Raw genomic sequence first — 27,635 nt, 5'->3', positions numbered from 1 at the left:
CACACACACAGAACATCACATGTGACACACACAAATCCCACATGGCACATGTGGCACACGCGTGGCACACACAACACGTGTCACACGCATGGCACACTTGGCACATGTGACACATGTGGCGCTCATGGCACATCACGCATGTCACACGTGTCACTTTCCTGGGCACCCTGTGGCACCAGGGACCCCCCCTGTGCCACACTCAGTGCCACCCCCCTGCGCTGCCCTGGCGCCCCGGGCTGTGTCACTGCATGTCACCCTGTGTCACGGCATGTCATTCCATGTCACCCAGTGTCCCCCTGTGTCACTCCCTGTCGCCCCCTGTCACCCAGTGCCACCCAGTGTCACCCTGTGACACCCAGTGCCACCCAGTGTCACCCTGTGTCACTCCATGTCACCCAGTGCCACGCCGTGCCGAGCTGCCAGGCTGGACTTTGTCCCCAAAGCCACCACCCCCTCTCCACACGGCCCAGGCTGGTGTCACCCTGCTGCCACACCCTGGTGCCACACCCTCGGCTCTGCTCCTGGCGAGGCCACTGCGGGCAGCCCTGGGTGTCCGCTGGGGACACTCTGGGTGTTGGGGACACTTCTGGGTGTTGGGGACACTCTGGGTGCTGGGGACATCTCTGGGTGTTGGGGACACTCTGGGTGTTGGGGACACGTCTGGGTGTTGGGGACAGCCCTGGTGTCAGAGTCACCTCTGGGTGCTGATGTCACCATTTCGGTGCGATGTCACCTGTGGGTGTCAATGTCACCTGTCACCTGGCTGCTCCCCTCCCCCGTGAGTGCCACGCTGTCCCCAACCCCTCGGTGGCACCAGAGCCACCCCAGGAGGGACCCAGGAGCACATGGGGACCCCATGGCACTGACAGGGCTGAGTGACACAGCCTGGGGTGTCACACGGTGTCACAGGGTGTCACAGGGTGTCATGGGATCCATCCATCCTAATGTCCCTGTGTCCATCCATCCCAGTGTCCCCATGTCCCATCCCACTGTCCCCATCCATCCCAATGTCCCTATGTCCCCTCCCTGTGACCCCATGTCCACCTCAGTGTCCATCCATCCCAGTGTCCCCATGTCCATCCCGCTGTCCATCCGTACCAGTGTCCCCACTCATACCAGTGTCCCCTTGTCCATCCCAATGTCCCCATCCATCCTGGTGTCCCCATGTCCATCCATCCCAGTGTCCCCAATGTCCCCATGTCCATCCCAGTGTCCCCATGTCCATCCCAGTGTCCCCATGTCCATCCCTGTGTCCCCATGTCTGTCCATCCCAATGTCCCCATGTCCATCCCAGTGTCCCCATGTCCATCCCAATGTCCCCATCTCTGTCCATCCCAATGTCCCCATGTCCATCCCTGTGTCCCCATGTCTGTCCATCCCTGTGCCCCCATGTCTGTCCATCCCAGTGTCCCCATGTCCATCCCAGTGTCCCCATGTCCATCCCTGTGTCCCCATGTCTGTCCATCCCAGTGTCCCCATGTCCATCCCAGTGTCCCCATGTCCATCCCTGTGTCCCCATGTCTGTCCATCCCAGTGTCCCCATGTCCATCCCTGTGTCCCCATGTCTGTCCATCCCAGTGTCCCCATGTCCATCCCAGTGTCCCCATGTCCATCCCTGTGTCCCCATGTCTGTCCATCCCAGTGTCCCCATGTCCATCCCTGTGTCCCCATCTCTGTCCATCCCAATGTCCCCATGTCCATCCCTGTGTCCCCATGTCCATCCCAGTGTCCCCAACCCGCCCAGCCCCACCCCATCCCGCACTCCGGGATTTCAGGTCCCACGGGGACAGAAGGGACTTTGCCCTGTGACAGCGCCGAGGTGCCACCAGGAAATGCCACCGGGAAGTGCCACCAGCCAGGACCTTGTCACCCCTGCCCGGGGGCAGCAGGGGCGGCGCCATCGATCCTAATTAGGGGTAATTAATCCCCAACTTCCCGTGACACAACCCCGCCCTGGGGGAAAATTTAGTGACAAAGGGGACAGAGGGGACAGAGGGGGGAAGGCGCTGGGTGGAGCTTTGGGGATCCTGATGGGACTGAGGGGATTTTCCTGGGAAATCCAAGGAATTTGGTGTTTGGGATCAAACCCTTCCTTGGGCCTTGGTGGGGACACCCCAAAGCTGCCCCGGGGACACCGGGGGGACAGGGACACCCCAAACCTGCCTTGGGGACACAAAAGGGGATTTGTCACCTCCTCCACAACCCGGGGAAGCTGTGGTGTCCCCAAGGTCACCCCAGTGTCCTCCCAGTCTGGGTTACTGGGGCAGGAGGGGACGTGAGGAGGGCACTGGTGGGAACAGGTGACACCCCAGCTGGTTTTACTGGGATGGGGACAAGGAGCCACCAGCGAGGGACACCTGGGGACACCACACCCTCTGGGATGGAACCCCCAGGACCCTCAAAACCCCAGAATCTTCAGGACCCCCACGAGCTCCAAGAGGATCAAAATCCCTTAAACAAATTAAAAAATCCCTTAGTTCAGATTGAAATCCCCTAAATCAGGCCTAAAGCCTTTAATTTACATTGAAATCCCTTAATTTGGATTGAAATCCCTTAATTCAGTTTGAAATCTCTTAATTCAGATTTAAATCCCTAGATTCAGGTTGAAATCCCCTAAATCATACCCAATTCCTTTAATGCAGGTTGAAATCCCTTAATTTGGATTGAAATCCCTTAATTCAGGTTGAAATCCCCTAAATCAGGCCTAAAGCCTTTAATTCAGATTGAAAACCCTTAATTCAGACTGAAATCCCCTAAATCACACCTAATTCCCCAAATTCAGATTGAAATCCCTTAATTCAGATTGAGATCATTAATTCAGATTGAAATCATTAATTCAGATTGAAATCCCTTAATTCAAGTTGAAATCCCTTAATTTGAATTGAAATCCCCTAAATCAGGCTTAACTCCTCTAATTCAGATTAAAATCCCTTAATTCAGGTCGAAATCCCCGAAACCCCTAAATCCTTTAACTCAGGGATTTTGGGGCAGTTTGGGTTGAAAAAAGGACCTTCAGGAGCACCCAGATGTCCCCCTGCCCTGGGGGTGCCTCTGCTCTTCCTCTTCCTCCTCAGGGATAAAATTTGGGAAAAACTCACGGATTGAGGCAAATCCAGTTTAATAATTGGGAGAAAAAATTTGAAATAATTGAGAAGAAAAACTGAAATAATTGGGAACAAAAACTGAAATTGTTGGGAAGAAAAATCGAAATTATTGGGAAGAAAAATTGAAATAATGGGAAAGAGGACAGAAAAATCCCCAAAAGTGAAGAATGGTGGCCATGGCACATCCAGGGTCACCCTGTCCTGTCCCCTGTCCTGGTGTCACTGTCCCCTTCTCCTGGCCTTGGTGGCCTTGGTGGCCACAATGGTCACAGTGGCTGAGGTGCCTGTGTGGCTCAGGGGGTCCTGATGGCCTTGGTGGCCTCAGTAGCTACAATGACCTTGGTGGCCTCACTGGCCACAGTGGCCACAATGGCCACGGTGACCACAGGGACAGTGGTGGCCTTGGTAGCCACACAGTGGCCTTGCGGCTCAGGAAGTCCTGGTGTCCTTGGTTGCCACGGTGACCTCAGTGCCCATGGTGGCCACAGTGGCCAAAGTGACCATAGTGACCACAGGAGTGGCTTGGGTGACCTCATGGCTCAGAGGTTCCTGGTGGCCACAGTGACCATGGTGACCACAGTGGCCTTGGTGGCTCAGAGGGTCCTGGTGGCCACTGCCAGGGCTGTGGTGGCCAGGAGGAGCAGAGGAGCCCTGGGGACACTTCCGCCTGGGGACAAAGAGAGGTCAGGGGGTCATGGGGGTGACAGAGGTGACAGGAGGTGACAGAGGGTGACAGGGGAGGTGACAGGGAGGTGACAGAGGGTCGCAGCTCACCTGCATCGAACACACAGGGTTTGTCCCCACAGCGCTGTTCTGCAGGGAGGGGACAGAGTCAGCATGGGATGGCCTGGCCTTGTCCCCATCCCTGTCCCATCCCTGTCCCATCCCTGTCCCCATCCCCCAGGCTGTCCCTGTCCCCAGCCCTCCCCGAGTGTCCCCATCCCCCACATTGTCCCCACGCTGTCACCTTTCAGCCACTCGCAGTTGAAGTTGCTGTGACTCCCGGCGGACCTGAGCCCAATCCTGGCCTTGTCCCCTTCCCTGGTGACATCGGTGACCTCGAACACCTCGAAGGGTGGGATCAGCACCTCCTCCTCGTGCGGGAAGAAGGAGAAGTCCCTGATGGTGACACCGTGACAAGTGTCCACCCTGAACGCCGTGTCCATCCCGAAACCCCAGGAGCTCTCGTTCCGCAGCGACGCCGACGCGAAGTGACCAAACCTGACCCTCCGGCCGGGCTGGACCTCGAACCTGACCCCCCTGACCCCGCGGAACACGCGGTGACACCGCTGTCCCCGAGTGTCCCTCAGAGTGGCCAGAGCGTCGGTCAGCAGGAAGTGCAGCATTTTGAAGTGGAAGTTGTCCAGATATTCCCGGCGGGAACGGCCGGCCGCTCGGACAGCCGCGTTGAACGTCCGGTGCAGTGACACCGGCGCCGTGTAGGCCAGCAGGGCCTTGGCCTGGGCTGGGGACAGAGGGGACCGAGGGGACCCAGGGGCCGTGCGGACGCGCCACTCGGCCGTGGCCAGAGCCCAGGCTTCGGCCAAGTGACCATTCCGCTGGAGCTCGGAGCGGTTCAGGGTCGGCAGCGCCGCGGTCATGGTGTGGCCGCAGCCTCGGTACTGGTCATCGAAGGAGTCTGGGGACATGTCCAGGGCCACCACTGCCAGGGGGGTGACAGGGGTGGCACCGGGGGGGATGGTGGCGGCTGTGGTCATTGTGGTCATTGTGGTCATCGCCAGAAGGGTCAGGGTCAGTGGCAGCAGGGCCATGGTGGGAGAGGCCATGGGGACCTGTGGGGGACACTGGGGGACACTGAGGGGACACTGGGGGACACTGAGGGGACCCACAGGGGACACTGAGGGACACTGGGGGACACTGAGGGGAAACACAGGGGACACTGGGGGACACTGGGGGACACTGCGGGGACCCACAGGGGACACTGGGGGACACGGAGGGGCACTGAGAGACACTGAGGGGACACTGGGGGGACACGGAGGGACACTGAGGGGACACAGGGGGGACACCAGGGGACACAAAGGGAGCTCCTTGGTGAGGGGCTGGGGAGGACAGTGGGGTCAGCCCTGCCCGGGAGAGCCCTGGACATGTCCTGGGTCCCTGACCCCAAACCCTGGGGTCACTGCTGTCCCCCTGGCCACACCCCATGACCCTGACCCCAACCCCTGGGGTCACTCCTGGCCCCCAATCCTGTGTCCCTGCAGGACCCCAATCCCATGTCCCCCCATGTCCCCCCATGTCCCCCCATGTCCCCCCATGTCCCCCCATGTCCCCAATCCCAATCCCGTGACTCCCTCAATGTCCCCATGTCCCCAGTCCTGTGTCCCCAATCCCAATCCCATATCCTTCCAGTGTCCCCAATCCCATGACCCCAATCCCAAGTCACCCCAGGTGTCCCCACGTCCCCCTCAGCGTCCCCATGTCCCCAGTTCCACTCCCGTGTCCCCACCCGGTGTCCCCATGTCCCCAGCCCTGTGTCCCCCTCAGTGTCCCCACGTCCCCAACACCAGTTCCGTGTCCCCAATCCCAGTCCCGTGTCCCCCTGTCCCCCCCCCATGTCCCCCCCCGTCACCTGCGGGGTCCCAGCGCCGCTCCCGCCCCCCCCGGGTCACGTGACCGCTGCTGCTATTTTTAGCCTGGACAGGGATCGTTCCCCTCCCCCTCCCCCCCCCGGGTATTTTTAGGGTGTCCCCTCCCCCCCCCGGGACACAGAGCCAAAATGGGAGCGGCTGGGGGAACTGGGAGAGACTGGGATGCAACTGGGAGTGACTGGGAGGCACTGGGAGCAGTTGAGAGGCAACTGGGAGTGAATTGGGAGCACTGGGAGTGACTGGGATGTGACTGGGATGTGACTGGGATGTGACTGGGAGTGACTGGGATGTGACTGGGAGTGACTGGGATGTGACTGGGAGGCACTGGGAGCAATTAGGAGACAACTGGGATGCACTGGGGGTCAGCAGGAGACCACTGGGAGGCTCTGAGGGATGTTTTTGTAACACTGGGAGGGCACTGGGAGCAACTGGGAGGCTCTGGGGATTGACTGGGATGTGACTGGGAGGCACTGGAAGTGACTGGGGAGTGACTGGGAGCAACTGGGAGAAACTAGGAGGCAACTAGGAGGCTATGGGGGTGACTGGGCAGTACTGGGAGCACTGGGAGTGTTGGGGGTGCCAGAAGGTGCTCAGCTCCCAGTGCTTCCTGTCCCTCCCAGTTGCTCCCCAGTTTCCTCCCAGTATCCCCCAGTTACCTCCCAATCTCCTCCCAGTCATACCCCAGCTGTTCCCAGTGCTCCCCAGTGTCTCCCAGTTGCCTCCTAGTCAATCCCAGTTACTCCCCAGTAGCTCCCAGTTGCTTCCCAGTCAATCCCAGTCAGCCCCAAATCCCTCCCAGTAGCTCCCAGTTGCCTCCCAGTATCCCCCAGTTATCTCCCAATCATCCCCCAGCTATTCCCAGTGTCTCCCAGTTGCCTCCCAGTAAACTCCAGTCAATCCCAGTATACACCCAGAGCCCCCCAGACCCCTCCCGGTCCCTCCCAATCCCCTCCCAGTCCCCTCCCAGTCCCCTCCCAGTCCCTCCCAGTGTCCCCAACAAGGTCCCTTTGTCGCAGTCCCGCCGGTGCCTGGCACGGGGGGGAGGGGCGGGGGGACACCCACGTGACCCCCGAGGCTCCGCCCCCCAGCAGGAACCCCCAGGGACCCCAAAAACCTCCCCAGGACCCCAAAAACCTCCCCAGGACCCCCAGAACCCCCCCGGACCCCAAAGGGAGTCCCAGGACCCCCAAACGCCCCCAGAACCCCCCAGGGATCCCCTAGAGACCCCCAGTAGCCCCCAAGACCCCCCAGCGACCCCATCCAGACCCCAAAGGGACCCCCAGGATCTCCAGGACCCCCAAACTCCCCAGGGACCCCCAGGAACCTCCCCAGGACCCCCCAGAGACCTTCCAGGAGCCCCCAGGGACTTCCCCAAATTGGCCCAGGACCCCAAAGGGACCTCCAGAAGCCCCTCGGACCCTCCAAAACCCCCAGGGACCCCCCACGTCTCCCAGAAAACCCCAGAGACGCCCAGGGACCCCCAGAGACCCCCAACCCCCCCAGGGACCTTCCAGGAGCCCCCAGGGACCTCCCCAAATCGGCCCAGGACCCCAGAGGGAGCCCCAGAACCCCCCAGCACCCTCCAAAAGCCCTAGGGACACCCCAGGGACCCCCAGAGACCCCCAGGGACCCCCAAACTGCCCGAGGACCCCCCCGGAGCCCCCATGGGGCAGCCGGAGCTGCCGGGGGTCTTCGACCTGGGGGTGCTGAGAACCCCGCGGGGGCTGCTGCTGGCGGGGGAACTGGTATGGAACTGGGGGAACTGGGAGGGGACTGGGGAAACTGGGGGAACTGGGAGCGCTGGGAAACTGCTGTGGGAACTGGGAGCACTGGGGGCACTGGGGTAACTGCTATGGGAAATGGGGGAACTGGTATGAAACTGGGGGCACTGGGAGACTGAAGGTGGAACTGGTACTGGGAACTGGGGGGACTGGGAGGTGCTGGGGGAGACCTGGGAGTACTGCAGGAACTGGGGAAACTGGTGTGGGGGCGCTGGGGGGATCTGGAGGAACTGGGGAGACTGGGAGGCACTGGGGGGGCAGTGGGGACCCAACTGGTGTGACACCCCCATGTCCCCCTGTCCCCCCAGGTGCTGTCCGGGGGGGTGGTGGCACTGCTGTGACCCCCGGGGGGGGGGTGGCACTGCTGTGACCCCCGGGGGGGGGGTGGCACTGCTGTGACCTCCCTGTCCCCCCAGGTGCTGTCCGGGGGGGTGGTGGCACTCCTGGCCCCCCCCGCGCCCCCCACCCTGGCCCCGGCACTGCTGCAGACCCTGGCGGGGGCTGCGGCCCTGGGGGGGCTTCTGCTGCGGGACCCCCCCCGGCTGCCCCCCGGCTACGGCACCTGCCTGGTATGGGGACAGAGGGGACACTGGGGACACCTGGGGACAAACAGGGACACTGGGGACACCTGGAGGGCACCTGCCGGACACCTAGAGGGGGACACCTGGGGGGCACCTGCAGGACCCTCTGGAACCTCCTGGGGACCCCGCCGGGTGACACCCCTCGTGTCCTCGTGTTCGTCCCCCATGTGTCCCCCCTGTCCCCATGGTGTCCCCCTTATGTCACACACCGTGTCCTCACAGTGTCCCTCCCATCTCCATGGTGTCCCCTTCATGTCCCCCCCGTGTCATCACGGTGTCTCCCCCATGTCCCCATGGTGTCCCCCACTGTCATTCCCACAGTGCCCCTCCTTGTCACAACCCTGTGCCCCCATGGTGTCCCCCATGTCTCCCCGCTGTCCCCATGGTGTCCCTCTCAGTCGCCCATCATCCCCATGGTGTCCCCCATGCTGTCCCACCTTGACACCGCCCAATGTCCTCCTGCTGTCCCTCCATGGTGTCACTCCGTAATGTCCATCTTCTTGTCCCTTCATGGTGTCCCCACCATATGCCACCCCGTGGTGTCCCTCCCTGTCCCCCTGCCTTCCCCATGGTGTCCCTCCATGGTGTCCCCCATGGTCACCACCCCCCTCTCCTGGTGTCCCCCATGTCCCCACAGTGTCCCCTGCTGTCCCCCCAGGACCTGCTCCGGGCCATCAGTGGGACACTTATCTTCCTGGTGGCAGCCCTGGTGGCCTTGGCCTCGTCCCGTGACGCCCTGGCCGCCACCACCTTTGTGAGTGTCCCTAAGCCCCACCCCCTGCCTGAGCCACTCCCCCGAGTGACCTGGACACGCCCCCTTCCTGACCAGGCCACGCCCCTTTCCCCTCCCCACAGACCTTCAGCCTGGTCCTCGCCTTGGTCTTTGCCTTCGACACCTTTGTCACCTTCCGCACCAGAGTGGCCCCGGGACAGGGTGAGGGACACAGGGACCTCGGGGTGGGGACATGTGGGACACCTTTGGGGACACCTGGGTCACCCATGGGTGAGGTGGGGACACCTGGAACACCTTTGGGGACACCTGGGACACCCATGGGTGAGGTGGGGACATGTGGGACGCATTTGGGGACACCTGGGTCACCCATGGGTGAGGTGGGGACACCTGGAACACCTTTGGGAACACCTGGGGCCCCTTTAGGTGGGGTTGGGGGACACCTGTATCCTCCTTCTCCAACTCTTCCAACTCTTCCTCCTCCTGCAGACCCTGACATGGAAGGCACCTGATGGCCACCACCCCCCACCCCTGTCCCATTGTCCCCTCTGTCCCCTGGTCTCAATTAAACCTCATCCCACACCTGGTGCTGCTCAAGTCATGTTTTTGGGGTGGGGTGGGCGAGGGGACATTGTGTCCCTCCCGTGGCTTGTTAATGAGTTAATGAACTTTGGGGGTCCCTCGTCTTGGACAGAGGTGGGGTGTGGGTCCATCGTGGGGGTGGGGGTCACTTGTGGTGGTGGTGATGGTCCCTCCATCATCATCATCATGATGGGCCCATGACCATCATCATGATGGGTCCATCATCATCACCAATCATCATTGTGGATCTGTCATGGTGGTGGTGGGTCCTCCATCATCATCATCATCATGATCATGGGTCCATGACCATCATCATCATGGGTCTGTTGTGGTGGTGATAGGTCCATCATGCTGGGTCCATGACCATCATCATCATGGGTCCATCATCATCATCATCATCAATCATTGTAGGTCCATCATGGTGGGGGTGGGTCCGTCATCATCATTGTGGGTCCATCATGATGATGGTGGGTCCGTCATCATCGTTGTGGGTCTGTTGTAGTGGTGGTGGGTCCATCATGGTGGGGCTCCACCATCGTCATGGGGGCAGTGGGTCCATCACGGTGGGTCACTCAGGGTGGTGATGGGTCACTCATCATGGTGGTGGTGGGTCTGGTGTGAGCCTCAAGGGGGTGGTGTCCCCTCTGGTGGAGGGCGTGTCCCCTTCTGGGGATGTCTCACTCCTCATCATGCAGCTTCTGCAGTGGGATGGGACAGGAGACAAGAGGTCCAGGAGGGGTTGTGGGGCAGCTGTGTGGGTGACAGGGGTGGCAGGGGGTGGCAGGGGGTGGCAGGGGTCCCACCTTGGCTCCGATGTCGCGGCTCTTGGCCCGCAGTTTGTTGACCTGGGACTCGGCGATGTCCGCGCGCTCCTCAGCCTCGTCCAGCTCGTGCTGCGCCTTCCGGAACTTGGCCAGGTTGGTGTTGGCCTGTTCCTCCTGGGGGGACAGTGCGGTCAGTGGGTGGTTCTGGGGAAGGACATCCTCCTGCCACGCCCACGGCTGAGATGGCTTCGTCCCTCTGTCCATCCATCCATCCATCCCTTCCATCCATCCATCCATCCCTTCCATCTGTCCATCCATCCTTCTTCCCACTGGGTCCATCGATCCATCCATGCTTCTCTTCCACCCCTCCACCCATCCACCCTTCCATCCACCCATCATCCATCCATCCATCCATCCTTCCATCCTTCACTTCCATCAGTCATCTCATCTATCCATCCATCACTTCCATCTGTCCATCCATCCCTTCCATCTGTCCATCCATCCATCATCCCATTGGGTCCATCCATCTGTCCATGCTTCTCTTCCATCCATCCACCCATCATCCATCCACCCATCCTTCACTTCCATCAGTCATCTCACCCATCCATCACTTCCATCTGTCCATCCATCCTTCTTCCCATCTGTCCATCCATCCATCATCCCTGCCTCCCTCCATCCTCCTCCCCACCCCACCCCATCCACCCACCGCCTCCTCCGCCTGTCGCTTGTAGGCCTTGACTTTCATCTGCAGCTTGTCCACCAGGTCCTGCAGCCGCAGCAGGTTCTTCTTGTCCTCCTCGGTCTGGGGGGACAGGGACAGGGATGGACAGGGATGGACACTGGACCAGAGCATGACCAGCATTCCTGGCCCTCAGTGTCCATGTTTAGACCACCCAGGTGGTCGCACCTCTACCTGACCTCCTTAACCCCCCTCAATGGTGTCACCTGCAGCTGAGTTTGACCCACTCTGGTGGCCTTGCCTGGTAGCTGAGGCTCACCTGGTAGCTGAGATCCCTGATCCACACAGGTGATCTCACCTCCATGGTCTCACCTCCATGGTCTTACCTGGTGGCTGAGACACCCTTTGGGTGAGGTGGGGACACCTGGGACACCTCTGGGGACACCTGGGACACCCTGGGGTGAGGTGGGAAAACTGGGACACCTCCATGACCCACCCAGGTGGTGTCACCTCCACGATGTCACCTCTGTGGTCTTACCTGGTAGCTGAGCTCCATGATCCACCAGGTGGTCTCACCTCTGTGGTCTCACCTGGTACCTGAGCCCCCTGACCCATTCAGGTGGTGTCACCCAGGTGGTCTCACCTGGTAGCTGAGCTCCTTGACGCGCCGCTCGGACTTGCGCAGGCCCTTGACGCTCTCGGCGTTGCGCTTCTGCTCATTCTCCAGCTCGTTCTCCAGCTCCCTCACGCGTCCCTCCAGCTTCTGCAGCTGCTTCTTGCCCCCCTTGAGCGCCAGCTGCTCCGCCTCGTCCAGCCGCAGCTGCAGGTCCTTGATGGTCTGCTCCATGTTCTTCTTCATCCTCTCCAGGTGCGCGCTCGTGTCCTGCTCCTTCTTCAGCTCCTCCGCCATCATGGCCGCCTGCCATGGGGGACAAGCGGGGTGTCCACAGCATGTTCTCCATGGTGGCCCTGGCGACAGCCCCGGTGGTGGTGCTACTCACATCAGTGATGGCCTTCTTGGCCTTCTCCTCGGCGTTCCGGCACTCCTGGACGGCCTCTTCCACCTCGGTCTGCAGCTGGGAGATGTCACCCTCCATCTTCTTCTTCTGGTTGATGAGGCTGGTGTTCTGGGAGATGGGGATGGACCTCAGGAGGTGGCCCTGGGGTGCAGCTCCCACCAGGCCTTGGAGACCTCCCTGTATCTCTGAAGGGTCAAGGATCTTCTGGGGATCTTGGTGATGCAACATGGAAGGGAACCCAACCCTTCTAAAGAACCTTCCATGGACCTACCATGGACCAACCCAACCTTCCATGGAACTTTCACGGACATTCCATGGACCAACCCAACCTTCCATGGACCTTCCATGGACCAACTGAACCTTCCCTGGACCTTCCATGGACCTTCCACAGACCAACCCAAACTTCCATGGACCTTCCATGGACCTTCCACAGACCAACCCAAACTTCCATGGACCTTCCATGGATCTTCCATGGATCAACCCAAACCTCCATGGACTTTCTGTGGACCAACCCAACCTCCTCCAGACCAACCCAACCTCTCCCAGACCTTCAGGAGAAGGTGGGGCTGTTGGGTTCACACCATCCTAAGCCACCTCAAGGTCCCCAGCTGTGCAATCAGAGCTGTTTCTCCTGGGTTAGACCATCCCTGGATGGAGGTGGCCCCTCTCCTGGGAGGCTGGTGAGGTCTCACTTGTGAATGGAGGAGCTGGACCCTCTCGCTGGCCTCGATGAGCTCCTGCTCGGCCAGTTTCCGGGCCCTCTCCGTCTGTTCCACCAGGCCGCGGAGCTCCTCCAGCTCCGACTGCAGCAGGCTGTTCCTGCGCTCCACCATGGCCACGTTCTCCTTCAGGTCCTCCCCGACCCTTGCCGCATCGTCCAGCTGCAGCTGTGTGTCCTGTGGGGGGTGGGAAGGGGTGGTGGGTCTGCCCGGCCATGGAGTGGTGGGGAGGGATGGGAAGGTCCATCGAGCCACCCCTGTTGGGTGGTGGGACCTCCAGCAAGGTCCCCATGGACAGGTTTCTTCAGGACCTCAATGTCCCCATGGACAGGTTCCTTCAGGACCTCCTACACCTTACTGTCCCCATGGACAGGTTCCTTCAGGACCTCAATATCCCCAAAGACAGGTTCCTTCAGGACCTCCTACCTCTCCACGCCCCATGGACAGGTACCTTCAGGTAGCCTTGCAGAGCCTTGACCTGCTTCTGGGCCTCATTTGCGCCGCGGTTGGCATGGCTGAGCTGGATCTCCATCTCATTGAGGTCGCCCTCCATCTTCTTCTTCAGCCGCAGGGCCTCGTTGCGGCTGCGCGTCTCGGCGTCCAGCGAGGTCTGGAGCGACTCCACCATGCGCTGGTGGTTGCGCTTCACCTGCTCCATCTCCTCCTCCTTCTCGCCCAGCTTGCGCTCGTACTCTGCCTTCACCTGGTTGAACTCCAGCTGCGCCCTCAGGATCTTCCCCTCCTCGTGCTCCAGGGAGGCCTGGGGGAACGGAGAGGACCTTGAGGGTGGACATCCCACCAGGAGAACACGGGGACATGGAGGGATGGGGCTTGACCCACCTCAGCCTCCTCCAGAGCAGCTTGGAGCTCCAGCTTCTCGGCGTCCAGTTGCTTCCGCACTTTCTCCAGCTCATGGATGGACTTGTTGCTGGCGCCGAGCTGCTCCGTGAGGTCTGAGATCTCCTCTGCCCAGGGAAAACCCCATTAGACCTGGTGGGAATGGGCGAGGAATGCCTGGGTGGGCAGAGGGACCCACGGTCTCACCTTGGAGGTTCTTGTTCTCCCTCTTGAAGGTCTCCAGGTGCTCAAGGGACTCCTCATAGATGTTCCTCAGCTTGAAGAGGTCGGTGCTGAGGGCCCTGGCCTCCTTCTGCGATGCCTCCAGCTCTGTCTGCGACTCCTCGAACTTCTGCTTCCACTCGGCCAACACCTGGGGACCACCAGTGGTCAACCCATGCCCATGGAGCCCCACTCTGCTGACCCCACCCCACCACCCCCGCCCACCTTGTCAAAGTTCCTCTGCTTCTTGTCCAGGGCGGCGGCGGCCGCGTTTGACCGCTCCACGTCGGCCATCAAGTCCTCGATCTCGTTCTGCAGCCGGTGCTTGGTCTTCTCCAGAGAGGAGCACTTGGCATTGACGGCCTCCACAGCCTCCTCAGCCTCCTGCAGCCGCTGTGCCAGCTTCTTCCTGCCCCAAGGACCACCCGTGGTCACCCTGGGCCAGGTGGGGCCACTGGAACCTTCTCCCACCCAGCCATTGGCCATGGTTCTGCTCTGCATCTCCTCTGCCATCTCCAGGTCACTCTGCCTTCTCCAGAACCTTCTCAGAACTTTCTCTAGAACCTTCTGCAGTGGTGTCTACCCCTCTAACCCCACAGAAGCTCCATCCATGGGGAAATAGCTCACTTGGCCTCCTCCAGAACCTTCTTCAGTGGATGGTCACTATCCCTCTGACCCCACAGGAGCTCCATCTATGAGGAGATGACTCAACCTCTAAAACCTTCAGAACCTTCTCCCGTGGTTGGTCACTACCCCTCTGACCCCACAGAAGCTCCACCCACAGGGCAATGACTCACTTAGCCTCCTCCAGCTCCTCAGTGCGTTGGATGGCATCCGTCTCATACTTGGTCCTCCACTGGGCCACCTCGGAGTTGGCCTTGGAGAGCGCGCGCTGGAGCTCAGCCTTGGCCTCGGTCTCCTCCTCGTACTGCTCCCGCAGCAGGTCCCCGTCGTGCCGCGCCGACTGCAGCGCGTGTGCTAGCGCGTTCTTGGCCTGGCGGGGACAGGGTGGCACTGGTGGCTCTGGGTCAGCTGGAGTCCTCCTGGGTGGCTCTGGCTCAGCAAGGGCTGGTCTTCATCACCACAACCCAGCCAGACCTTCTGCAGAGCAACTCAACCTTCTCCAAACCAACCCAACCTTCCTTGGAGGAACCCAACCTTCCTCAAACTTTCTGGAGACCAACCCAACCTTCTCCAAACCAGCCCAACCTTCCTCAGACCTTCAGAAGAAGGTGGGACCATTGGATCCAGGTCAGCTTGAGCTTCTTGGGGGTCTCCAGCTCAGCAAGAGCGGGTATTTGTCACTCCAACCCAACCCTCCTTTAACCTTCCATGGATCAAACCAACCTTCCTTGGACCTTCCATGGATCAACCCGACCCTCCTTGGACCTTCTGTGGTGGAACCCTCTGTAGATGGAACTCCCCTGTTGATGGACCCACCCAACCCCACCGGTCTGAACCAGCAACCATGAGGCTGAAGGACACCTGTGGCCCACCTGGAGCCCCCCCAGGTCTTCTCACCCCCCACCTGACCCCACCTTCATCTCCTCCTCCAGCTGCCTCCGCAGGTCCTCCAGCTGCTGGGTGTAGGACACCTTTCCACGGGTCAGCTGGGACACCAGAGCTTCCTTCTCCTCCAGCTGCCGGGACAGCTCACCTGTGGGGTGGGCGGGGATTCAGGCATGGGGCGGGGCTGAGGTTCATGGGGCGGGGCTGAGGTGGGGCAGGGGGCGGGGCTGCTGGGGGTCAGCTCCCACCATTCTCCGTCTGCAGCTTGGCCCTTTGGGTGTTGGCGTCGTTGAGGACACGCTGGGTCTCCTCCAGCTTGGCCAAGTGCTCAGCAGCCTGGTCCTCCATGGAGCGTGACACCTTCTCCATGGCCACCTGCAGGAAGGGGCCAGAGGAGGGGTGACCATGGAGTGGACACACCCCATTGCTGGAGGTGTCCAAGGCCAGGCTGGACAGGGCTTGGAGCCACCTGGGCTAGTGGAAGCTGTCCCTGGGTGGGATCCACCCAGCCCAGCCCAACCCAGCCCAGCCCAACCCAACCCAACCCAATCACTTGGAGACTCTTCAGCTCAACCCAACTCAGGTCAGCCCAAGCACCTGGAGACTCTTCAGCTCAGCCAGCTGAAAGTTCTCCAACCCAACAAGATGGACGCTGGATCCAACACAACCAGCTGGAGACTCTTCAGCCCAACTTAACCCAACTCAGCCTGGTCTAGTGGAAGATGTCCCTGCCCATGGCTTGATGGACCTGGATGATCCCACCAATCATGTCCCACCCAAACCATCCCATGATTCCCTGCTCAACCTCCTCCCACCTTGGCCTTGATCAGCTGCTCCACGTTGGCGCTGAGGTCATCCAGCTCCAGCTTGAGCTCACTTTTCTCCTTCTCCAGCTTCTGCTTGACGCGCTGGAGGTTGTCCAGCTGCTCGCCCAGCTCCGCCACACTGTCGGCGTGCTTCTTCCTCAGTGCTGCCGCCGTGGCCTCGTGCTGCAGCGTGGCCTCCTCCAGGTCCCGCCGCAGCTTCTGGAACTCCGCCTCGCGCTTCTTGTTGAGCTCCAGCTGTGCCGAGGTGGCCCCACCAGCCTCCTCCAGCCGCTCACTGAGCTCCTCCAGCTCCCGCGACAGCTCCGAGCGCTGCTTCTCCACCTTCGCCCGGCCTGTCCTCTCGGCCTCCAGCTCCTCCTCCAGCTCCTCGATCCGTGCCTGCACGCCAAGATGGAGGCGAGAGGTGGGGTGGGATGGGTTCCACCCAACCCATCCACTCAACCCAACCCAACCAGGGGGAGACCATTCAGCCTAACCCAACCCAAGCGGCTTGAGACACTGTAATCCAACTCAACTTGACCCAACCCAACCCACTGGAGACTCAACCCAGGCCAATCAGCTGGAGACTCTTCAACCCAACCTAAACCAACCCAACCAAGTGAAGCTTCTTCAACTCAACCATCAGTTTACTCTTCAACTCAACCCAACCAGGCACAGACTTGAGCCCTCACCTGTAGCTCCTTCAGCTTCTTCTGGAGCTGCAGAGCCAGCGCCTGCTCATCCTCGATCCTGCTGTTCTGCTGGTGGATCTCAAACTCCTTCCTGTGGAATAAGGAGGGGCAGTGAGGCTCCACCTGTGACCCTCAGCTGGGCTGAACATGGCAGGTGGGTCCAGCCTCACTTCTTGAGCTTCTCCTCCAGCTGCTGCTTGTCATTCTCCAGATCCATGATGTTCTCCTGGGTCAGCTTCAGGTCACCTTCCAGTTTCCTCTTGGCCCGTTCCAGGTCCATGCGGATCTTCTTCTCCTGCTCCAGGGAGCCTTCAAGCTGTGTGGGAACAGAGAAATGGGGAGAAATCTCAGGTTTTGCTCATCTCTGAATCTCCTTGGCAGGGCTGGGGCGGGACCAGCCACACTCACATCATCCACTTGCTGTTCCAGCTTGACCTTGCCCTTGGTTAAGGTGTTGACCTTGTCTTCCTCGGCCTGCAGGTCATCCAGCGTCTGCTGGTGGGACTCCTGCAGGGCCTTCTTCTCCTTGGCCAGCTTGGCAATGGTCTCGTCCAGCCCTGCCATCTCCTCTGTCAGGTTCTTGACCTGCAGGAGAAGAGTCCGGAGAAGTTGATTTCACCTCAGCCAATGAAGTTGCTTCAATGCAGAAGAACCCAGAGGGCCTTGGATCTTCCCAATGAGCTCAACTCAACCAACATTGGATCTTCCCAACCCAATCCACCTTGGGTCTCCTCAACCCAACATAACATGTTCCACCCAGCCTTGGGTCTCTTCAACCCAACCCAACCCAACCCAACCAGTTTTGTGTCTTACCAACTCAACCCAACCCAACGAGGCTGAGCAGACTCAAGTCCCCTCCCCTTGAGGCCCAGGCCTCTCTCCGCCCTCACCTTGTTCTCAGTCGCATGTTTCTCCTTCTCCACCTTGGCCAGGGTCAGCTCCAGGTCGTCAATGTCCTTCTTCAGCTCTGAGCATTCGTCCTCCAGCTTCCTCTTCTTGGCTGTCAGCTCAGCATTCATCTCCTCCTCATCCTCCAGCCGCTCCGTCAACTCCTTCACCTTGGCCTCCAGCTGGATCTTGTTCTTGATCAGTTGGTCACAGCGCTCCTCAGCATCGTTCAGGTTGTCCTGCTCCTGTTGGGGGGGATGGTGGGTGAAGTGGGGTTGTCCTGGTGGGCAGTGGGGGTGATGGTCACCCCCATGATGTGGTTTTGGGGTGATCTGACTCACGGCCTGCACTTGGAGCTGGAGGTCATTCTTCTCCTGCAGCATGGAGACCATCTTCTCCTCCAGCTCCTTGCGCCGTGACTCCGACTTCTCCAGGGCTTCCTTCAGCCGCCCGTACTCCTCCTTCATGTTCTGCCCCAGGAGACCCCAAGAGAGTCAAACACCCTCAGCCATCCCCCAGGCCATCGGTGGTCCCGCCCCGCCCCGCCCCCTCCTCCCACCTGCATCTCCTTCTCTGTCTCTGCGCTCTTCAGCAAGGGCTTGATCTTGAAGTAGAGCTTCATCCATGGCCAGTTCTTCACACCCATGAAGGCCCGCAGGTTCCACTGGATCACCAGCAGGGCGTCCCTGCGAGGAGGAGGAGATCACAGGTGCCACCACGCCCCCAACCGGCTGGCCAGGTGAGGAGAAGTCCCACCCCTGGCTCACCGGCGCTCCACGATCTTCTTGAACTCGAGGCGCATGAGCTGTCCTCGCGCCCGCGCCTGGATGCGTGTGATGATGCGGGACAGACGCTCGTCACGCATCTCCTCCAGCTGCCCCAGCAGCCCTGCCTTGAAGAACACCTGGCGAGAGAAGGTGGTGGGACTGTGAGGTCCATGTGGCCCCCGGATGGTGGGACCACAGGGAACAGAGACCACGGGATGTCCCCACAGCATGCCCAAACTGGTTGTGGTGGGTGGAAGGATGGGGTGGCGCATGAGTGGGGGAAGAGACGGACATGAGGATGGACAGATGGACGTGGGGATGGACAGATGAATGATGGGACTGTGAGGTCCATGTAACACCCGCATGGTGGCATCAGAGAGAACAGACACCACAAGGTCTCACCCAGTGTGATTGAACTGGTTGTACTGGGTGGACAGATGGGGTGGGAGGAGCAGATGGACGGAGGGAGGGACAGGGACAGATGGACATGGGGGTGGTGGGACCATGGGGTCCACAAGACCACAGGGAACAGGGAACAGGGACCGCATGACCTTACCTTGGTGTGCCCAAACTTGTACTGGTTGTGGTCAATGTCGATGGAGCCCAGGAGCTTCTCGGCGCCCTTGCGGCTGTCGATGAACTGCCCCTCAGGGATGGCCGCGGGGTTCAGGATGCGGTACCTGGGGGCCAGAGAGGACATGACCCCCGAGATCAGCCCCAGCGGGGTTGTCCACCCTCCCCAAGCCCCGTCCGTGTCCCCACCGCTGGCGGAAGTCCCCGTAGAGGATGCGGTTGGGGAAGCCCTTGCGGCAGATGCGGATGCCCTCCAGGACCCCGTTGCAGCGGAGCTGATGCATCACCAGGGCGTTGTCCATCACACCTGAGGGGCACAGGTGAGGGGTCAACCATGAGCCGTGCCCACTCCCGAACCTCCCATGCCCACCCTGGGCTCACCTGGCTCCTTCCGCTCGTTTGGGACGAGGCAGCGGACAAAGTGCGGGTGGGTGGTCTTGAGGTTGGCCATCAGCTTGTTGAGGTTCTCCTGTGGGGGGAGAGAGGAGCATGACCAATGGGAGAGCAGGGGAGGGGCTGGGAGGTGGTGGGACCACCCTCTACGCCAGGGGTTGTCCTCCCCCTGCCCTACAGTGGATCCCTCACCCGGTGCAGCGCTGAGACTGTCTGGAAGGAGGAACCTTTCTTCTTGGCTCCTTTCCCCTTCCCGCTGTCCCCACCTGGGCAGGAGAGGGGTGGCGTGAGGTGGGAACGAGGACAACACCTGTGGGCGACCATCTTCTCCATCCCTCCATTACCCACCAGAGTCTGCCCCAGCGTAATTGGAGAAGAGGTGGGCCAAGAGCTTGAGGGCGGATTTCTGGTAGAGCCCCACCACCGTCTCATTGAGAGGGTCCTTGTTCTTCTCCAGCCAGCCCAGGATGTTGTAGTCCACCGTGCCGGCGTAGTGGGTGAGCGAGAAGTGCGCCTCGGACTTGCCCTTGACGTTGCGCGGCTTCCCGAAGTTGGCCGACTTGCCCAGGTGGTTGTCGTAGAGCTTGGACTTGAAGGTCATGTCCGAGGCCTTGGGGAACATGCACTCCTCCTCCAGGATGGACATGATCCCCATGGGCTGCAGAGGAGGAGACCTTGTTGGCTGGGGAGGACAGCGAGGACAACCCAAAAGCTGCCCGTGGGGCACCTGAGGGGCTCCAAGTGGACAGACCCTCCTCCCTCAGCCCTGGGAGGACCTGGGGAAGGTGGCACCTTCTCGATGAGGTCGATGCAGGCCTGCAGGTCCATGCCAAAGTCAATGAACTCCCATTCAATGCCCTCCTTCTTGTACTCCTCCTGCTCCAGCACGAACATGTGGTGGTTGAAGAACTGCTGCAGCTTCTCATTGGTGAAGTTGATGCAGAGCTGCTCGAAGCTGTTGAACTGTGGGAGGAGAGGGTGGGGCAGAGGATGGAGTCAGTGGGGTCAACTCAACACCCAACGGGGCAAATGATACCAACTCAACTCCCAGCAGGGTCAAAGTGATGCCTGATGGGGTTAATGGGGACAACTCAACATCCAGTAGGGCCAACAGAACATCCAGTGAGATCAGTGGGGTCAACCTGTGGCTCAAAGGGTTCAAAACAACACCCAATGGGGTCAACGAGGTCAAACTCAACACTCGAGGGAGTCAAAGCCCGATGAGATCAACGAGGTCAACTCAACAGTCAATGACATTGACACAAAGACCCAAAGAGTCCAAGTCTCCACCCAAGGTCAATGTGAAGCTAGAGGAGACCCACTCAAGACCCAACCAGCTCAACACCAACCCCACAAGGCCCAACACCACTGCCCCACACTGAGCCTCACATCAAAGATCTCAAAGCCAGCGATGTCCAAGACGCCGATGAAGTACTGCCGCGGCTGCTTGGTGTCCAGCGAATTGTTGATCCTCACCACCATCCAGTTGAACATCTTCTCATAGACAGCCTTGGCCAAGGCGCCGATGGAGTAGTAGACCTGCTGGACGCTCTGGCCCTTGGTGACATACTCGTTGCCCACCTTGACACGCGGGTGGCACAAACCCTTGAGCAGGTCGGCCGAGTTCAGCCCCATCAGGTACGCAGACTTGTCGGCATCTGTGGAGCAGGAGATAGAGATCAGGTGCCACCTCACCTGGAAACCCCTCCCTGACCCGGCAGCCCCTGGCCCTGACTCACCTTCGGTGCCGTCCGGCTCCGCCTGCTCCTCCCGCTGCTTCTGCTTGAACTTCATGTTGCCAAAGTGCATGATGGCACCCGTCAGCTTGTAGACTCCGGCCTTCTCCTCGGCCGTGAAGCCCAGGACATCAAAGGCGCTCTGGGAGGGGTGGAGGGGGTGGGCAAGGGGCCAGGTGAGGGCATGGCCTCTGCTGGTCACTACCTGTGGTGGTCACCACCTGTGGTGGTCACCACCTGTGGGTCCCTCCCACTGCGCTTCCCAGTCATTGGCCTGGCCAGCCCATGGACACACGTCCAGCTGCAGGTTTGTCCACTTGAAGGACTCATCCATGGGCTCATTCATTCATCCATGGGCTCATTTGTCCACCTCAGGACTTGTTTATCCTGGATCCATCCATCCATCCATGGCCTCATTCATCCATCAGTCCATCCATTCTTCTGAAGACTCATCCATCCATCCGTTTGAGAACTTCATCCATCCAACCCTGGACTTGTCCATCCATTCATCCATCCATCCATCCATCCATCCATCCATCCATCCATCCTCCTGAGGATTCATCTGTCCATGGATTCTTCCATTGATCCATTTGAGGACTTCATCCATCCATCCATGGACTCATTCACCCATTTGAGGACCTTTACATCCACAGATCCATCAGTCCATCTGAGGACTCATCCGTCCATCCATCCATCCACTCATTGACCCATGGAAACATCCATCCATCCATGGACTCATCCCCCCCTCCATCCATCCCCACTCACGTCAGTGGCCAACAGCTCCTCGGAGTCATCGATGGAGGCCACGGTCACCTCACCCTGGGACACATAACCGTAGTCGTAGGGGTTGGAGGTGACCAGCAGCATCTCTGGTGGAGGATGGAGACACCACTGAGCGTTCCCAGTCTCCCCAAATCACCCCAAATTTCAGGAGGACATGGAAGGAGAAGCCCCGAGGCCACAGTGGTGGCCCGGCTCACCCAGCAGCTCCGGCTTCTTGTTGGAGAGGATCTGGTAGAAGATGTGGTAGTTCCGCTCTGCCTTCAGCTGGAAGATGACACGGGACTTCTCCAGGAGGTCTGGAGGGGTGGATGGGGAGAAGGTGGGATGAGGAGAGGGATGGAGACATGGAGAGATGCGTGGAGGTGTAAGGAGGTGGAGAGAGGGAGGGAGGGATGATGAATGGATGGATGATGATGAGATGGATGGATGATGAGGAGATGGATGGAGGGACGGATGGAGGGACGGAGGCATGAGGAATAGTGGGACGAGGAGATGGATGGAGGGATGGACAACTCATGGATCCATCAACCAGGAAGACAGATGGACAGAGGGATGGGATGGACAGACAAGGAGGTCTCTGGATACATGGACAGATGCTGGACAGTGGCCAAGGTGTGTTCCCACAACCCCGTGGCCACTCACAGGTCTCGATGTCGGCCGATGCCAACTTCCCGGTGGCCCCAAAGTGGATCCTGATGAATTTCCCCTGAAAGAGTGGTGGGAGATGGTTGGGAGGATCACAGACCCCACCCCATAGACCCCACCCAACAGACCCTTCCCCATAGGTCCTGTCCTATAGACCCCACCCCATAGACACAGACCCAGGATAGACCACACACTGTAGACCCCACCCCACAGAACTGGTCCTATAGACCCCACCCAATGGACTCTACCCCATAGACCCCAACCCAAAGACTCCAACCCACAGAGCCCACCCATAGACCCCACCCTATAGACCCTGACCCACCCCATAAACCCCACCCCACCACTGGGCCCCACAGGCACAGACCCCACCCCTTAAGTCCTGTCCCACAGACACAGACCCCACTCAATGGACTCTACCCAATAGAACCCAAGTCATAGACTACATCCCACAGACCCCACCCCACAGACATAGACCCCACCCCACAGACCCCGCCCCACTCACGAATCGCGAGGAGTTGTCATTGCGGACGGTCTTGGCGTTGCCAAAGGCCTCGAGCGCGGGGTTGGCCTGGATGATTTGATCCTCCAGGGTGCCCTGGGTGGGGGTGACACCGAAGGTGGGGACAGGGACAGGGGACCCTCCCCACGCTGGAGGGCGTGGCCAGGCCGCGCCCTACCTTGTTGCTATTGGCCGCGTCCTTCTTGCGGTCGCCAATGGCGGCGATGCTGGCGAAGTATTGGATGACACGTTTGGTGTTCACTGTCTTCCCAGCCCCTGATTCGCCACTGGGAGGACAATGGGGTCACCACGGGGTCACCACTGGGTCACCTTGGGGTCACCGTCCCACCCCATATGTGTGGGGCGGCGCCAAGGGCGGGGACTCACGTGATGAGGATAGACTGGTTCTCGCGGTCTGTGGAGGGAGAGAGGGGTCAGGGGGTGAGGGGATCTTGAGGGTCTCCAACCTGCCCAGGTGAGGAGCAGGTCAGGTAGGATGAGGTAGGGAAGATATTGGGGGTCTTGGGGTTCTCCACCTGCCCAGATGAGCACCAGGCTGGGCAAAGTTGGGGGAGATTTTGGGGGTTTTGGGTGTGATTGGGGTTCTCCACCCTCCTAGGTGGGACCAAGCTTAGGGAGATGTTGAGGTTCTCCACCCTCCCAGCTGAGATGGGTCCTGGGTATCTCCCCATGCCCAGGTGGGCTCCAGGTGCCCCCAGACCCATTTTGGGGTCCCACCTGTCAGCATGTACTGGTAGGCGTTGTCGGAGATGGAGAAGATGTGGGGTGGGACCTCGTTGCGCTTCTTGCCCCGATAAGCTGCCACCACTTGGGGGTCGTAGACCGGGAGCCACTTGTAGGGGTTGACAGTGACACAGAACAGCCCCGAGTAGGTCTGGGGGGACAAACGGGGGGTCAGGGGTGACACCCTGGGGGTGGGACATCTCCCCCAAGAGGGGATGAGGGCTGCGGGAAAGGGTGGTGTGGGGTTTGGGGGATTCAGGGGCGTGGAGATGGGGCTGGGGGTCCGAGGATGGGACATTGGGGGGTGAGTCTCTGGCGGGGCTGAATATTGCGGATTTTGGGGCTGGGGGTTTTAGGGGAGGTTCAGGGGGTCTGGGGGGCCAAGGATTGGACATTGTGGGTCTGGGGGGTTCGGGGGAGCCAGGGATTGGACATTTTGGGTGTGGGGGGTTGAAGATTGGGGATTTTGGGTCCTGAGGGTTCAGGGAGTCTGGGGTCTAGGATTGGACATTTTGGGTCTGGGGGAATTAAAATGGGGGATTTTGGGTCTGGGGGGTTCAGGGAAGGCAGGGATGGGACATTTTGGGTCTGAGGGGACCAAAGAGGTCTGGAGAAGCCCCCCCAGATTCCAGGTGCCCCACAGGCCTCCCAGTCCCAAGTCCCATTGCTGCCCCATGGCTGCTCCACTGTCTCCCCTGGTCCAGCCCTTCAGAGCTGTGGGGCAGATGTCCCCCACAGACCCCATACAAAGACCCTGCCCCACAGACACCCCATGGACCTCCCCCAGAGACCCCACCCCATTGGTCCTGTCCTATAGGCCCCACCCTATGGAGCCCACCCCATAGACACAGACCAAGCCCTGTAGACCCCACCCCACAGAACTGACCCTATAGGTCCTGACCCATAGAGCCCACCCAATGACTGAACCCCACAGACCCCAACCCAAAGACTCCACCCCATAGAGCCCAGCCATAAACCCTGACCCACCCCATAGACCCCACCCACAGACCCCACCCCAAAACCCCCACCCACAGGCTCCACCCCATAAGCCCCACCCACAGACCCCACCCACAGGCTCCACCCCACAGACCCCACCCACAGACCCTGCCCCACAGACCCCACCCACAGGCTCCACCCCATAGACCCCACCCACAGACCCCACCCCACAGCCCCATTTTCGGGGTCTCACGTAGATCATCCAGGCCGCGTAGCGCTCCTTGAGGTTGAAGAGCACGGCGGGCTCGTGCAGGAAGGTCAGCATGGCCATGTCCTCGATCTTGTCGAATTTGGGGGGGTTCTGCTGGTGCACGTCCTCCTCCTTCACTGTCACCGTCTGGGGGACACCGGGGGGTCACGGAGGGGCTGGGGTCTCCCATGGTCCCACTGTGTCACCTGTCCCACCTCAGTCTCCATGGTGATGTTCCCCTCAACCAGCTCCACCACAAGACCCCCATGATCCACCTGTGACCTTCCTGAGCACCCCATGACCTCCTAATGTCACCTCTCCTAGCTTGGTGTCCATGGTGATGTCCCCCCCAGCTGCTGCCCCATGCACCCCCTGGGACCCCCTTGGGACACCTGGGAACCTCCCCGAGCCCCCCATGACCCAAATCACCCCATAACTCGGAGCCCCCCTGACTCCCCATGTCACCTACCCCAGCTCGGTCTCCATGGTGACATTTTCAGCTCTGCCACACACTCCCCATGACCCCCTGAGCTCCCCATGTCCCTTGTCCCCCTTTGTCACCTCTCCCAGCTCAGTCTCTGAGGTGACATCCCCACCTCCAGCTCTACCATATGTCCCCCATGACCCCCTGAAGCCCCCCATGACTCTGAGCCCCCCATGTCCCCCCTTCCAGCTTAATTTTTATGATGACATTCCACCCCCAGCTCCACCATGGGCTCCCCATGACCCTGAGCCCCCTGTGACCCCGCTGAGCCCCCCATGATCCCCTGAGGCCCCCGTGTCTCCCCCGTGTCACCTCTCCCAGCTCGGTCTCCACGGTGACACTCCCGCCCTGCCTGTCCACCACTCGGCCCTTCACGAACTCGTGTCCGGCGTGGGGGACGAAGCACTCGGCGCGGGGGTCGAAGGGTCGCGTGGTGGCCGCCAGGCGCTCGCGCTCGCCAGGCCGCAGGAACGGCGCCGCCGCGCCCAGGGCTGCCAGTACCGCGTCTGCCATCTGTCCGGGGGGGACACTGTCACCTGGGGGGGAGACAGGGACTGACCCCACCCACAGCCCCTCGATGGACACCCACGGTCAGTGATTGACCCCCACGGTCATCAATGCGGTCCCATGGCCATCCCTGACCCCACAGAGCCACCAGCACGGTATCTGCCATCTGTCCTGGCGGGACATTGTCACCTGGGGGGCGGGGACAGAGACTGACCCCACCCGCAGCCTCATGGAGCCCCGTGGCAGCCCCCTGAAGCCCCCCGGCTCTGCCCTCACCTGGAGTCAGTAGGTCCGGTGGGTTGGATGGAGGAAGCTGAGGGGACACAGGGGTGAGGGGCTGTGCCCCACAGATTCCTGTGCGCCCCATAGACCCCTCTGCCCCCCATAAACCCCACAGCCTTCCCACGCACCCCATGGACCCTGTGTGACCCACAGAACCCCCATTTCCCCCAGAGACCCCACAGCTTTCCCAGGGACCCCACAGACCCTTGTGCACCCCACAGCCTACCCTGTGCCCCATAAACCCCACAGCCTTCCCATGCACCCCATACACCCTGCAGGACCCATAGAACCCCCATTCCCCCCGTAGACCCCCATATGACCCACAGCCCACCCTGTACCCCATAGACTCCCATGCACCCCCTGTGCCCCCCATATCCTCCCTGCCCCATATGCACACTCCCACCCTCTGTCTCTGCCCCACAGCAGCACCGTGGGCAGCTCCGCGGCCCCACAGCTTTTATAGGGTGCTGGGGGGGAGGGGGCGGGGGGGAGGAGCAGTCGGGGGGGGGAAGGGGCTGATAAAGGAGGGGGAGGGGGCCACCCCACCCCTCCCCCTCCAAGGTGTTTCTGTGGGGCTGAGGGCTCTGAGCCCCCCCATGTTCACCCCATAGAGCGAGCTGGGGGGCAGAGCAAGGGTGGGGCACCCTGGGGGTCTGCGGGGGTCCCATTTGCGGGAGTTTCTAGGGGGCAGAGCCGGGGCGTCCCGTGTAGGGCTCTCCATGGGGCAGGGACAGGTGGGTCCAGTTTGAGGGTGCCTGTGGGGCAGAGATGGGGGTGTCCCTTATTTGTGGGTTTTCTGTGGGGCAGGGATAGGAGGGTCCCTTATTTAGGGGATTCTATGGGGCAGGGACGGGGTGGCACTCTTTTAGGGGTTTCTATGGGGCAGGGGTAGCAGGGTCCCTTATTTGGGGTTTTCTATGGGGCAGGGGGGTTTCCTTATTTAAGGAGCTCTGTAGGGCAGGGACAGCGGGATCCCATTTGGGGTGTCTGTGGGGCAGAGGTATCCCATTTAGGGCATGTCTGTGGGACAGGGTGGGGGTGTCCCTTATCAGGGGATTCTATGGGACAGGGGGTCCCTCATTTAGGGGTTTCTATGGGATGGGGTGGTCCCTTATTAGGGGATTCTATGGGGCAGGGACAGGGGGTCCGTTATTTAGGGGATTGTCTGGGGCAGGGACAGGGGAACCCTGGCCAATGTCCCCACACCGCGGGGTGGTGACAGCCCGTCCCTGTCACTACTATATCGGGACATGGACGGGGGTCGTTATCTCGCCCCTCTCGTGGTGCTGTGGGGCCGCTGTGGGGCCGGAGGGGTCTGGCAGCTGTCCCCGGACACGGCTCCACTTTGTCATGGCCGCGGTGACAAAGTGTCCCCGCGAGGTGACAGATTCCTGCGGGAGGGGGGACAGGGGGGGTCACCTCTGCTTCAGGCCCCACAGAGTGGGCTGAGCCCCACAGAGAGTCCCCCCACCCCATGGGGACACAGGGGGTGCCTGGGAACCTCACGGACACCT

At 60.6% G+C, this 27,635-nt stretch overlaps 3 protein-coding genes across 15 annotated transcripts; 1 reads left to right on the top strand and 2 right to left on the bottom strand.

Annotated features, from left to right (window-relative positions):
- Nucleotides 1–3,101: 3,101 nt before the first annotated feature.
- On the bottom strand, nt 3,102–5,642 carry LOC146421828 (erythroblast NAD(P)(+)--arginine ADP-ribosyltransferase-like). 12 transcript variants are annotated; one of them, XM_085047020.1, is made up of 6 exons: nt 5,299–5,638; nt 5,130–5,246; nt 4,984–5,046; nt 4,072–4,930; nt 3,879–3,912; nt 3,102–3,771 (listed from the first exon to the last, which is right to left on the bottom strand). In XM_085047020.1, exons 1-6 carry the CDS (start codon nt 5,428–5,430, stop codon nt 3,534–3,536), a joined length of 1,443 nt encoding a protein of 480 aa, XP_084903146.1. In that variant the 5' UTR covers nt 5,431–5,638; the 3' UTR covers nt 3,102–3,533. The 12 variants fall into 12 exon arrangements, with proteins under 12 accessions (XP_084903146.1, XP_084903145.1, XP_084903143.1 ...); XM_085047019.1 differs by having other exon boundaries at nt 4,072–4,897; nt 4,951–5,046; nt 5,130–5,640; XM_085047017.1 differs by having other exon boundaries at nt 5,130–5,638.
- A 1,572-nt stretch (nt 5,643–7,214) lies between these two features.
- LOC146421827 (CKLF-like MARVEL transmembrane domain-containing protein 5) lies at nt 7,215–9,387 on the top strand. 2 transcript variants are annotated; one of them, XM_085047014.1, is made up of 5 exons: nt 7,215–7,458; nt 7,911–8,063; nt 8,734–8,829; nt 8,931–9,009; nt 9,295–9,387. In XM_085047014.1, exons 1-5 carry the CDS (start codon nt 7,378–7,380, stop codon nt 9,315–9,317), a joined length of 432 nt encoding a protein of 143 aa, XP_084903140.1. In that variant the 5' UTR covers nt 7,215–7,377; the 3' UTR covers nt 9,318–9,387. The 2 variants fall into 2 exon arrangements, with proteins under 2 accessions (XP_084903140.1, XP_084903139.1); XM_085047013.1 differs by having other exon boundaries at nt 7,347–7,458; nt 8,713–8,829.
- Nucleotides 9,388–9,931: 544 nt separating this feature from the next.
- Nucleotides 9,932–26,151, bottom strand: LOC146421826 (myosin-6). Its single transcript, XM_085047000.1, has 39 exons — nt 26,116–26,151; nt 25,645–25,845; nt 24,852–24,995; nt 23,657–23,813; nt 23,306–23,333; nt 23,097–23,205; nt 22,922–23,014; nt 22,417–22,480; nt 21,972–22,070; nt 21,757–21,860; nt 20,995–21,133; nt 20,645–20,913; nt 20,048–20,218; nt 19,604–19,913; nt 19,448–19,521; nt 19,244–19,331; nt 19,052–19,169; nt 18,846–18,969; nt 18,290–18,426; nt 18,082–18,208; nt 17,864–17,992; nt 17,525–17,767; nt 17,043–17,219; nt 16,805–16,950; nt 16,635–16,725; nt 15,952–16,341; nt 15,385–15,511; nt 15,166–15,284; nt 14,425–14,621; nt 13,853–14,036; nt 13,613–13,778; nt 13,409–13,533; nt 13,020–13,328; nt 12,542–12,745; nt 11,832–11,957; nt 11,474–11,749; nt 10,858–10,953; nt 10,191–10,325; nt 9,932–10,085 (listed from the first exon to the last, which is right to left on the bottom strand). Exons 2-39 carry the CDS (start codon nt 25,843–25,845, stop codon nt 10,065–10,067), a joined length of 5,817 nt encoding a protein of 1,938 aa, XP_084903126.1. The 5' UTR covers nt 26,116–26,151; the 3' UTR covers nt 9,932–10,064.
- Between the last annotated feature and the right edge of the window lie 1,484 nt (nt 26,152–27,635).

Source organism: Lichenostomus cassidix, unplaced genomic scaffold (genome assembly GCF_008360975.1).
Source record: "Lichenostomus cassidix isolate B80296 unplaced genomic scaffold, HeHo_3.0 HiC_scaffold_772, whole genome shotgun sequence".
Lineage (NCBI taxonomy): Eukaryota > Metazoa > Chordata > Aves > Passeriformes > Meliphagidae > Lichenostomus > Lichenostomus cassidix.
Note: the sequence above shows the minus strand (reverse complement) of the source record. Positions and strands in the feature narration are given on the sequence as shown.